General features: G+C 45.5%; 1 protein-coding gene and 1 non-coding gene across 2 annotated transcripts in view; both read left to right on the top strand.

Annotated features, from left to right (window-relative positions):
• LOC124556806 overlaps window positions 1-13157 on the top strand; it is a 204275-nt gene that overhangs the window by 102070 nt on the left and 89048 nt on the right. The window contains exon 4 of the mRNA XM_047130825.1: window positions 10552-10679. Coding sequence (XP_046986781.1) covers window positions 10552-10679 — 128 coding nt within the window. The remainder of the gene's footprint in view (window positions 1-10551; window positions 10680-13157) is intronic.
• Trnat-ugu lies at window positions 6446-6519 on the top strand. The gene has a single exon. It is a non-coding gene; the product is annotated as a tRNA-Thr (tRNA).

Here is a 13157-nt window from a genome sequence, read left to right as displayed (position 1 = left end):
AAATAAAGCTAGGATGTTTAAATTTAAGCAGAAGGGAGATCCGCTATAATCATAAAGATGTGAGAAGTTTCAACTGAATAAGAATAAAACTATAGCGATAGCGTATCTCCAAAGGACAAGTTCAGAGCTCGTCTACTGCGTGTAGTGTAATTAAATTAATTCTCTCGCCCAAAATATTTGACTTAGCCACGTCAGACTTTTATTATGATTACTTACCTGTGTGCTGATTGCACATTTAAATTGAGAGCTTCATCGGCCATCAGCAAAGGAAGCAATGATTTATTCGATAACTTAAAGTGGGGCATTACTAGCCCAGCGGCTAGTCGGGAGAGCGGATTTCATCAGGCGTTCCCTTAGCCGTCCGCACTGCGGCTTTATATGTAAGAACGCTGCGCGAGAAAAAAGGCCCCAGTTCTCTCCAGACGCTGATTAGCGCACCACTTGTGCCGGGAGTCGCGTCGCGTCGGTAACATTGCTATAAACAGCCTCGGATGCCGTAATAAGTTACTAGGGATACGCGTAACCATGAAATCGTTTTCGAGTGAAGTGTTAATTCTGGGATGACTTTAATGATCTATCTTCAGTTTGCGTATGTCGTATTTTCACGTGCCGCCGCGGGACAGACATTCTGCCATTATTTAGCGTGGCGTTTGATTAACATTATCATCAAATTATGGCGAGCATTCACTTAAACATTTAATTTGAACAGTTATAGTTGCATCAGCGCATTAGACTCTGAACTGCTCTGTTAGTTGGATTGTGTGGATTCTTTTTGGTCTGTGACTTTCAGAATATAGTGAACATTTTAGAGAAAATGGTTTTTGAATATGAATCCCAGACAATCTCCTAATTCCTCAGAGCTATAAGCTGTAGCTATAAATGTATTTCTCAGATGAAGTGGGCACTAGGAATTCTAATTAAGGCTTCACGTTTTTCTAATCACTTTCTGGTTGCCAATATTGTAGTTAGAGAGCCAGTGTTGAGAACGGCAAACAACAGCATTAAATAATAGGCACATTTAAATGAAAATTATTCCACCCGCCGCCCCACACCCCCATTTTACTTCCATGGCAGAAGACCAGCAGATCCTACGACGGAAACGTGGTCGGTCAGCCCCTGGATTGGACAGAATTTTAAATGAACGTGTCTGCCGCCTTCTGCATACGCCTCTCCTCTTGTTCACCAACATTTTAAACGTTTGTTTCACGTCTGGCCTTTCCCCCCCTCAGTGGAAGCAAGCCAAGCTGACTGCAATCCCCAAGTGGTTCAAGGACCCTGCAGTTCCCACCAACAACAGGCCCATCAGCCTTTTAAGTACCATGGCGAAGGTCCTTGAATCTGTGAACCTCCACCGACTTTCCCAACCTCTGGCGGTGGCTGGGACGATGAGAACTGAACAGTTCGGATTTACTTCGCACCTCTCTGCCGAACTTCAGGTCCTACAAATCGCTGAACACGTCAGCAAAGGCTTCAACACCGCTAAGTCGACAGCTGCCGTTTTTCTGGACTTGCAGACGCCTACTACAAGATCTGGCACTACAACCTCGTGCACAAGATGCTGACACAGACTCCTATACCAGATATCTATGTCGAGATTGTGGATGACTTCCTCCGCTGTAGGACCTTCCTAGTGGCTCAACGGGTAACGCGTTCTGGCATTCGCCAATTGTCGGCAGGCATTCCACAAGGATCGGTGCTGTGGCCTGTTCTTTTTAATATCTATGTGAATGATACGCTGGTCATCCCTGAGTGCCACCTGGCACAATATTCTGACGACACAGCACTATGTACGACTGGCTGTATCACTGATGCCGTCGTCGCCCACCTCCAACGACAGGTGGACGCCACCTGGTGCCAGACAAACAAAATAGCTCTTAATGTCGCCAACACTTCGGCAGTCAATATTTCGATTGCAGGCGGGCAGGTGCCCTGGTCCCCGACGACCATCTATCTGGGGGTCCAGATGGACCACAACTTGCTATTCCTCTGTCATGCAGAGTATGTCGCCAACAAGGGGCAAAAGCTGACCAGGGCTTTGTACCCCCTCTTCAACAGTAGGGAACTTAACCTACATACCAAGCTCTGCATCTACCGAGCAGTTATCCTGCCTGCCCTCATGTATGGCTCTGTTGCATGGGCCACGATTAGTGTCACCAAGATGTGGACGTTGCAGCACCTGCAGAACAAGGCTCTCAGGTGGAGCCTGCACGCCCCACCGCTCATGATAATTGTGATGCTTCATGAGGAAGCGGATATCGTCCCACTGAAGATGACCATATGCAACAATGCGCAGTGGTTGTATGAGAAAGTGGATGCCCTGCAGGATACTGTCCGTGGGTTACACCACATTGGGACCACACTTCCACACTGCTGGCATTGACATCCGGTTCCTTTAACCATCCTAGAGGAATTGGATTCCAACAACGGCTAACGATTGGCCTGGCACGCCTTCCACGGATGCATTCTTTTACAGGAATAGCCCCCCCACTCTATGTCCACCACTTTCCCACCCTAGGTGCCCATGTCCGGCTGAGTTTTTCTGCCTGACTGATGTAGTATTGTCACCGTTGGAGGGTGGTACGGGACTCCAAGTCCCACCTCCACATCTCCAAAGTGAATTGCAGTGATGCAGTGTCACTGCCCTGTGTATGAATTTACTGCCTCTCCAACACAGTTAGACCTTCAACGACCAATGATGCTGTATTGCAACATACCACATATGAAAAAAAAAAAAAAAACGATCACGGCCTTCTGCATCTCTGCGCTACCTCCTGGCTTGCCTTCCCCCTCCATCTCCCACCCCAGCCGTCTTCTGCCCCTTGGTGCGCCTCCCAACCCCCATGCTTTTCCTCCCACCCTCTCCGGCTACTGTGTCCCCTCCTTTCCCTCCTCTCAGGCCGCGGCAGGTCCCTCCCGGCAGTATTTACCGCGTTATTACAAATGATTGAAGTGATTTCACAACTCTACAATAACTTTATTATTTGAGATATTTTCACAATGCTTTGCACACACGTACAAAAACTCAAAAAGTTTTTTTAGGCATTCACAAATGTTCGATATGTGCCCCTTTAGTGATTCGGCAGACATCAAGCCGATAATCAAGTTCCTCCCACACTCGGCACAGCATGTCCCCATCAATGAGTTCGAAAGCATCGTTGATGCGAGCTCGCAGTTCTGGCACGTTTCTTGGTAAAGGAGGTTTAAACACTGAATCTTTCACATAACCCCACAGAAAGAAATCGCATGGGGTTAAGTCGGGAGAGCGTGGAGGCCATGACATGAATTGCTGATCATGATCTCCACCACGACCGATCCATCGGTTTTCCAATCTCCTGTTTAAGAAATGCCGAACATCATGATGGAAGTGCGGTGGAGCACCATCCTGTTGAAAGATGAAGTCGGCGCTGTCGGTCTCCAGTTGTGGCATGAGCCAATTTTCCAGCATGTTCAAATACACGTATCCTGTAACGTTTTTTTCGCAGAAGAAAAAGGGGTAGTAAACTTTAAACCGTGAGATTGCACAAAACACGTTAACTTTTGGTGAATTGCGAATTTGCTGCACGAATGCGTGAGGATTCTCTACCGCCCAGATTCGCACATTGTGTCTGTTCACTTCACCATTAAGAAAAAATGTTGCTTCATCACTGAAAACAAGTTTCGCACTGAACGCATCTTCTTCCGTGAGCTGTTGCAACCGCGCCGAAAATTCAAAGCGTTTGACTTTGTCATCGGGTGTCAGGGCTTGTAGCAATTGTAAACGGTAAGGCTTCTGCTTTAGCCTTTTCCGTGAGATTTTCCAAACCGTCGGCTGTGGTACGTTTAGCTCCCTGCTTGCTTTATTCGTCGACTTCCGCGGGCTACGCGTGAAACCGTTTCTTCGCTCACTGCAGGCCGACCCGTTGATTTCCCCTTACAGAGGCATCCAGAAGCTTTAAACTGCGCATACCATCGCCGAATGGAGTTAGCATTTGGTGGATCTTTGTTGAACTTCGTCCTGAAGTGTCGTTGCACTGTTATGACTGACTGATGTGAGTGCATTTCAAGCACGACATACGCTTTCTCGGCTCCTGTCGCCATTTTGTCTCACTACGCTCTCGAGCGCTCTGGCAGCAGAAACCTGAAGTGCGGCTTCAGCCGAACAAAACTTTATGAGTTTTTCTATGTATCTGTAGTGTGTCGTGACCATATGTCAATGAATGGAGCTACAGTGAATTTATGAAATCGCTTCAATCATTTGTAATAGCCCTGTACTTTTCGTCGTGTGTGCTCCATCTCATACAGTGGTTTTAAAGTGTCGTTGTTCTGGTGTGTTTTAATACTGTGGCCAACCTTTAACTTGTGCATGTGACTTCAGTGTTTCTTACGTGCTATGCAAATCGCCAACTGTGTTTTTTAACTTTATGTGGACATTTTTTTAAACTGTCCACAATGAACATCTCTGTGTAAGTGTATACTTTAAACACTACTGTCTCTTCTTATTCTGTTCTCGTGTCCCCCTTTATCACATTTTGTATGTATCGTTTTCATCTTTTATTAAATCTAACATTCCGCTGAAGAGTGGCGGATTATGCCGCTGCCAACCCTTCCCTGCCCATATGGGGCAGGGGAATGAAATCACAATAAAGGGAAAAAAAGACGATCACGGCTGTTAAGACGCAGCCAGCCAAGAGAAGAAGTCTGCTCTGGATCCAGCAGCACCGATCGCACGCCGCTGGTGCCACTAAGGGACCTCGGTACCGGATTGCGGGCCTGTTGGTATTCTGTCCGACTTACTTCACAAGATTGTGAACTCGTACAGACAGTAACTTAAGTGTTAATCTGTTCCAACGTGCTCCCCTCAAGGAGACTGAGGACTTAAACATTTGATAGTTATGTAGTAGAGAACGAACTCTGACTGAGAAAGTCTTCCTTTTGTTGTCTCAAGAACTTGCATTTATATATACTAAGATGGTATCTGTTCTTTCGGACATGTCCGAAAGAACAGATACCATCGGTAACCATGCAGCTCGTTAGAATGAAATTACAGTGAAATGAACACCCTTAGCTGCTTACAGGCGTTGACAGATGAAAATGCGTGCCCCAATCGGGACTCGAACCCAGGATCTCCTGCTTACATGGTAGACGCTCTATCCATCTGAGCCACCGAGGACACAGAGGATAGCGTGACTGCAGGGATTTATCTCTGGCACGCCTCCCGTGAAACCCACATTCTCAATGTATTGTCCCGCACTACATTCGTAGTGCCCCCACCCATTACACTCCTTACTCGCGGCGCGTTGTCGATTCCCGTAAGAGTTCGGGCAGTGTTTGTGCATTCGCACAGAAGAGGAAGATGGTGAAGTGGCCGGTGAGCCTTAACTATACAGGGTGTTACAAAAAGGTACGGCCAAACTTTCAGGAAACATTCCCCTCACACAAATAAAGAAAAGATGTTATGTGGACATTTGTCCGGAAACGCTTAATTTCCAAGTTAGAGCTAATTTTGCTTTCGTCCACCTTCGCTCAATGGAGCATGTTATCATGATTTCATACGGGATACTCTACCTGCGCTGCTAGAACATGTGCCTTTACAAGTGCGACACAACATGTGGTTCATGCACGATGGAGCTCCTGCACATTTCAGTCGAAGTGTTCGTGCGCTTCTCAACAACAGATTCGGTGACTGATGGATTGGTAGAGGCGGACCAATTCCATGGCCTCCACGCTCTCCTGACCTCAACCCTCTTGACTTTCATTTATGGGGGCATTTGAAAGCACTTGTCTACGTAACCCCGGTACCAAATGTAGAGACTCTTTGTGCTCATATTGTGGATGGCTGTGATACAATACGCCATTCTCCAGGGCTGCATCAGCGCATCAGGGATTCCATGCGACGGAGGGTGGATGCATGTATCCTCGCTAATGGAGGACATTTTGAACATTTCCTTTAACAAAGTGTTTGAAGTCACGCTGGTACGTTCTGTTGCTGTGTGTTTCCATTCCATGATTAATGTGATTTGAAGACAAGTAATAAAATGAGCTCTAACATGGAAGGTAAGTGTTTCCGAACACATGTCCACATAAGATATTTTCTTTCTTTGTGTGTGAGGAATGTTTTCTGAAAGTTTGGCCGTACCTTTTTGTAACACCCTGTATATATACTAAGATGGTATCTGTTCTTTCGGACATGTCCGAAAGAACAGATACCATCGGTAATCATGCAGCTCGTTAGAATGAAACTACAATGAAATGAACACCCTTAGCTGCTTACAGGCGTTGACGGACGTCAACGGGGTCAGAATGCAGAAACAGTGCCTGAACTCTTATGGGAAACGGCAACGCGCCGCAAGTAATGAGTATAATGGCCGGGGGCACTACGAATGTAGTGCGGGACAATACATTGAGAGTGTGGATTTCGCGGGAGGCGTGCCAGAGATAAATCCCTACAGTCGCGCTATCCTCTGTGTCCTCGGTGGCTCAGATGGATAGAGCATCTGCCATGTAAGCAGGAGATCCTGGGTTCGAGTCCCGGTCGGGGCACACATTTACATCTTTCCCCGTTGACGTCTGTCAACGCCTGTAAGCAGCTAAGGGTGTTCATTTCATTGTAACTTGCATTTAGTTGTGAACTTATTTCCCTGTTAGGACAGAGTTACAAAGTTGACTGCTTGGTTCTTTTCCCAGTCAATGGAGACCATTTGTGTTGCAATCATTGTGGTCTTAAATATAGAGGATGAACTGTATGCTCGTGTACTTCTTGTAGAAGTGTTCAAAGTCGACGTACTTCAATTGGCTTTCGTACACGGGTGGAAGGAGTTCCGAAACAGAAAAGTTTGTAAGCTCTTCGTGCACAGTCGTGGTTAAAGTACACCACGCATGGTGAAATGACGCTATTCAGAACCGACGCTGGGGCAAATGTGGTGCACCATGGGCCATAAATGATCAGAGTGAAGAGCTCTGTAGATGTGCACGGGTGAACACACGTGCAATTGTTGATCAGGTGATTACCTAGATGAACCAAGGGGCTACCAACAGTGTCTCCTGAAGGACCATTCAGCGAACATTGCTGCATATTGTCCTCCGCAGCAGGTGCCTGGTTCATGCACCCATGTGTACTGCTGTCCATTGGTGACAAAGGCTGGAATTTACATGCCAATACCGCAAGTGGACGTGCAATGAGTGGCGACAGGTCGCTTTTTCAGGTGAATCACGTTTTATGATCCATCGGACAGATGACCATTGGCGTGTACCGCGTGTAACGTCTGTGAGCAAACACTGATGTTGGAGCAGGGAGCGTTATGGTCTAGGAACTGTTTTCGTGGCATTCCCTGGGTGATCTCGTCATTCTGGAAGGCAGAATGGATCAACAGAAGTACGCAAATATCCTCGGGGACCGTGCTTACCCCTACATACAGGTTGTTTTTCCTCGGCACGATGGCATCTACCAGCAGGACAATGCAACGTGTTACACTGCTCGCAGTGTGCGTGTATGGTTTGAAGAGCACCAGAATGAGCTTTCCGTACTCTCCCGGCCACAAAATTCCCCCGATTTAAAACTAGCCGAGAATCTGTGGGACCATCTCGATCGGGTTGTTCGCGTCATGGATCCTCAAGCGAGAAAACTAGTCCAGCAGCAGCAGGCCACTGCAGTGGAGTCAGCATGACTCCACATTCCCGTCGGTATCTGCAAGAACCCCACTGACTTCTTCCTTCATGTCTTGCAGCAGTCTGACAGCAAAAGGTGGTTGTTCAGGCTTTTAACAGATGGTCACGTTAATGTGAGTGGGCACTATAGTGCCAAGCCCATATTCTCCCGTAACTGTATCTTCCATTTTTCCACCTCTGCCGTGTTGCCATATGATGATCTAATTCTCATCTCTGTTTACATACTGTACTGAATTGCATGATCAATATCTCCAAATACTTTCTCTACCTCTTCATCCTCACCTCATCTTGAGATACAAATATTTTTTTTTTTTTTGGAAGGGGTCCATCTTGGACAAAACCCAATTGTATCGTTTCTTCTGTTTCCCAGACATGTTTCGGCATCACGAAAGGGCTTTTATTTTCTTTATATTGACCAAGAAAAATGTCCTTTACTACTTATACACATAATTTGAGTTTTGAAGACGGTATTATATAAAGTGAAAAATAATTTTTTTATATATACCTTGTTACCACATGCTATAGATTTCCTGGGTTAAGTTTTCTATTGCACTTGATTTTTTTTACAGTTTGTGATCTGCAATCATATAGAACTTAATGCAGAAAAATTTACTTCGAAAATTTGTGACTGGGAATCTTCTCTGACCTCAGAGAACTACCAGACAACACCAATCCTTAAAAACACCCACGCATCCACTCACGCCCCACACACACTTACAATCACACAATCTTCAACATAGAATAAGTTAATGTTAGGCCTAACCATAGCATTCCCAGTCGTAAAATTTCGAAGTAAACAGCTTTTCTACATTAAGTTCTACATGGTTGTAGATGACAAATTGAGAAAGAAAGCAAGTGCACTAAGATACAAAAACCCAAGAAAAACACAGAATATGATAACAAGGCAAAATACAAAACTTTGTCTGTTTTTCAAATTTGTAAATGTTGTCTTAATAACTCAGATTAATGTGTACAAGTAGTAAAGAGCATTTTTCCTGTTTAACTGAAAGGAAATAGGAAGTCCACTGATGAGCTGAAACTTCAGCGAATCATGTCTGGGAAATAGAAGAAAAGATAAAATTGTGTTTTCCTCAAGGTGGATGCCCTCCAAAACCAAATCGGCGTCTTCTGATTGTGACGTCGGCTTGTATACCTTAACTATTACTGTTTTGGCTGGTCTGTTGTCGATTCTGATGAGAAAAATGGTATCACTAAAGTGTTCACAGAAACCTGCTCTCTGCGCTACCTTCATATTCATGAGGAATTCTACATCTATGACACTATTCACTGCTGCTGTTGATATTAGCCTATTTTTTAACCTCATATCCTTTTTTCTTTCAATTTCACTGCACTGGCCAGCACTGTATTTAGATTGAGCATTTGCATTTCCTTTTTCCAATTTTTTTGGCTTCTCTACAATATTCCACACCATAGTTCGTCGCTTTTTTTATTCAATTTCTACCTCGTGGTCATTTCTCTCTTGGCAGTCCCGTCCTGAAGACTCGAATGAGGAACAAATTTGGAACTTTTTGTCAATAGGGTGATTACCATAAAACATTTTCAGTTACAGTTCCCATCTCCTGTGGATTACATTATGTGTCTTCAATGCAGCGGTTTCTATTGCCTTCTGCACACTTGTGTCATTGATTTTTCTGCCCTCAAGGGCAGCTGCCGATCTCAATGGCAAGTGGATGGCCCATACTTCTGGCCGCTTCTCTGCCCTCTTTAACAAGGCTGATGGCAGAACGATTGTGACTGCTTCTTTCGGGAACCATCAGTCCCCTATGCTCTGCATAATTTTAGTTTTACGGGATCATTAATGAGCGGATTCAGCTGAATATGGCATATCCGAAGAATCTTATCGACTCTCCTCCTCTCCAAATTGAGGTTGTTATCAAGAGAGGCTGGTGTTATGCAACACCTCCTAAGAGTGACTAATTCTCTGTCCAGTGTGCTTACATTTAACTACCAAGGTGAGAGTTTTCTGGCCTTCTCTTACATTTAACTTGGAATAATGAAAAATGGTCATTAAACATGAATTTCGAATGTACACATAATAACAATAATAATTCACTCTAAGACACCATGAAGGAATTTTCCAAACAGCACCGAAATCTGCAGGTGTGATGTACATGTACAGACAAACAAATGATTACAATTTCAAATTAAATGGAAGAGTCTTTCAAGAGAAAGAAGTTCACAAATTGAGCAAGTCAGCAATGCGGTGGTCCACCTCTGGCACTTATGCAAGCAGTTATACTGCTTGGCATTGATTGACAGTCGTTGGATGTCCTCCTTAGGAAGATCGTGCCAAATTCTGTCCAATTGGCGCATTAGATCATCAGTATAACAAGTTGGTTGGAGGGCTTTGCCCATAATGTTTCAAACGTTCTCAACTGTTCAACTTGCTGGCCAAGGTATGGTTTGGCAAGCTTATAGAAAAGCAACAGAAACTCTCGCCACGTGCGGTCGGGCATTATCTTGCTGAAATGTAAGCTCTGGATGGCTTGCCATGAAGAGCAACAAAACGGGGTGTAAAATGTCGTCGATATACTGCTGCGCTATAAGGGTGTCACATATGACAACTAAGGGGGTCCTGATATGAAATGAAATGGCAACCCCGGCCATCACTCCTGGTTGTCGGGTTATATAGAAATTAAAAATACTAGACAGGTGGGGGGCTGACCTTAGATTCCCCCCCCCCCCCACCTTTGACAGGCACATACGTTTCGCCATTGGGCACAAGGGGAGGTGGGGAAGGTAAATTCCAAGAAAGAACAGTTTACTGATATTGCGATTTCAGGAATGCTGACTTCAGCATTTTCCAGGAGTGATGGCGCTGTGTCAGCAGTTTTTTGCCAGAACTCTCACTGTCCTCTTACTTACGTTGTCTGTTTTCTTTTCCAGAAATCCAGTCCGCGATGAGGGCCTACATGGATCAGATGTCCAACTCCTGGCGAGAGTATGTGCAGCTCCTGTCACATGGCGTGACACACGCCACACAACTGTTCATTCCCCTCGCGTTTGAATACATGGTAAGTGGTGCTTTCTTCCCTCTTTTCAGCTGTGTTAAATGTACGAAGGGGGTGGGAATGTGGCACAGACAGCCAGTGTCAGAGGTTAGTTCTCGGAGTCTGTTTTCTGATTTATCTGGCTCACACTGTCTTTGTCTCTCCAACTACAATGTTAATTCTGTGCGCTGGCCGGAGTGGCTGAGTGGTTCTAGGCACTTCAGTCTGGAACCGCACTGCTGCTACGGTCGCAGGTTCGAATCCTGCCTCAGACATGGATGTATGTGATGTCCTTAGGTTAGTTAGATTCAAGTAGTTCTAAGTTCTAGGCCGGCCGAAGTGGCCGCGCGGTTCTGGCGCTGCAGTCTGGAACCGCGAGACCGCTACGGTCGCAGGTTCGAATCCTGCCTCGGGCATGGATGTGTGTGATGTCCTTAGGTTAGTTAGGTTTAACTAGTTCTAAGTTCTAGGGGACTAACGACCTCAGCAGTTGAGTCCCACAGTGCTCAGAGCCATTTGAACCATTCTAAGTTCTAGGGGACTGATGACCACAGATGTTGAGTCCCATAGTGCTCAGAGCCATTTGAACCATTTTTTAATTCTGTGCAAGTGTTCTGATGCACCTGCATGTCATGTGGGGCTATTAGACAAGGAGAGCAAAGTCGGAACAGACAAGGATGGGGAAGAAATTCTTCCAATCTCTTGTTTTCAATTTCTCAGAATTTCTTAAATAGATTTGGAAAACTTCATACCAGATCGTGCTGTACAAGCCTAAGCTCGTTGGTTACAAATTGAGAGGAGATAGGTCTACATTCCAGTAACTGCCATTTGCTAATTCAGAATCTGTTGCTCCCAAGGGGTGTAAGAGAGAAGGGGGGGGGCTGGAAGGAGGTAGTAAAACGTTACATAGCCAGTGATTCAGTATTTAATAAAGTATCAGACAAATGTTTGTGCACTGTATAGCCAACCCTTGGGGTAATGTGGGACAGTGTCAGGAGGTGGGGTGGCCAGGGTTGACACTAGATGGCAGGCCGATGAGACCCAGGAATGAGCGACTGCCAGAATTAACACTTTACTTTTAACTTATGCATTATTTCTGTGGCGTGGTAGATACGCTATCACGCCCTTGCCCCACAGGAGTGTGTCGGTAATCAGTTAGCCAGCTGGCTGCAACATGTGCTGGTACACTGCTTTGTTGAAATCTGCACTCGTTGCTTGGCCCATGGCTATTTTGAGTGAGCCACAACACTGAAATCGGCGGCGTGTACTGGGAACTTGCAGAAGTAGCTCCTCTTTGCTGAATGACCACACCCAAATGGCCATGGCGAGTAGCAAGAGGCGCGCCTAGTGCATTGTCGGTAGGCAGCTGCTGTGCTTGCGGTGTAACATGTTGCCTCTTGGGAGAAGTCCGGCTGCTGCTGGAGTGAGCCAGCAGGGCAGCTACACTGTGGCACAGAGTGTAATGGGCGCTCATAGTGTAAGCAATAGCTACTCCAGCATGAACTCAAACACAGGTGTGAAGCTTGTGACTTTAGGTCGTCTCCTCGCCTGTCATAACCACTGCAGCCTGATGGTACTGTTAACTGTGAATCGATATGCTACAAAATCAACAGGTCTTTATACCAGGTGCAGTACAGCTATTGTGCCAATGCACCACTTCTTTAAATAGAATGAGAATGACAGAAGAGAGGGATGAGAATACTCACTTCGCATAAGCGACAGGTACTGCATATTGGCTATGTAATGACATTACAATACATCTATATCTACATCCATACTCCGCAAGCCTCCTGCCGGTGTGTGGCGGAGGGTACCTCTAGTACCTCTATCGGTTCTCCCTTCTATTCCAGTCTCGTATTGTTTGCGGAAAGAAAGATTGTCGGTATGCCTCTGTGTGGGTTCTAATCTCTCTGATTTTATCCTCATGGTCTCTTCGCGAGATATGCGTAGGAGGGAGCAATATACTGCTTGACTCCTCGGTGAAGGTATGTTCTCGAAACTTCAACAAAAGCCCATACCACGCTACTCTTGCAGAGTCTTCCACCGGAGTTTATCTATCATCTCCGTAACGCTTTCGCGATTACCAAATGATCCTGTAACGAAGCGCGCTGCTCTCCGTTGGATCTTTTCTATCTCTTCTATCAACCCTATCTGGTAGCGATCCCACACCGGTGAGCAGTATTCAAGCAGTGGGCGAACAAGTGTACTCTAACCTACTTCCTTTGTTTTCGGACTGCATTTCCTAAGGATTCTTCCAATGAATCTCAGTCAGGCATCTGCTTTACCGACGATTAATTTTATATGGTCATTCCATTTTAAATCACTCCTAATGCCTACTCCCAGATTATTTATGGAATTAACTGCTTCAGTTGCTGACCTGCTATATTGTAGCTAAATGATAAAGGATCTTTCTTTCTATGTATTCGCAGCACATTACACTCGTCTACATTGAGATTCCATTGCCATTCCCTGCACCTTGCGTCAATTCGTTGCAGATCCTCC

The sequence above is a fragment of the Schistocerca americana genome, chromosome X (genome assembly GCF_021461395.2).
Source record: "Schistocerca americana isolate TAMUIC-IGC-003095 chromosome X, iqSchAmer2.1, whole genome shotgun sequence".
Classification (NCBI taxonomy): Eukaryota; Metazoa; Arthropoda; class Insecta; order Orthoptera; family Acrididae; genus Schistocerca; species Schistocerca americana.
The sequence above is the reverse complement of the archived record's forward strand: the minus strand, read 5'-3'. Positions and strand labels throughout refer to the sequence as shown.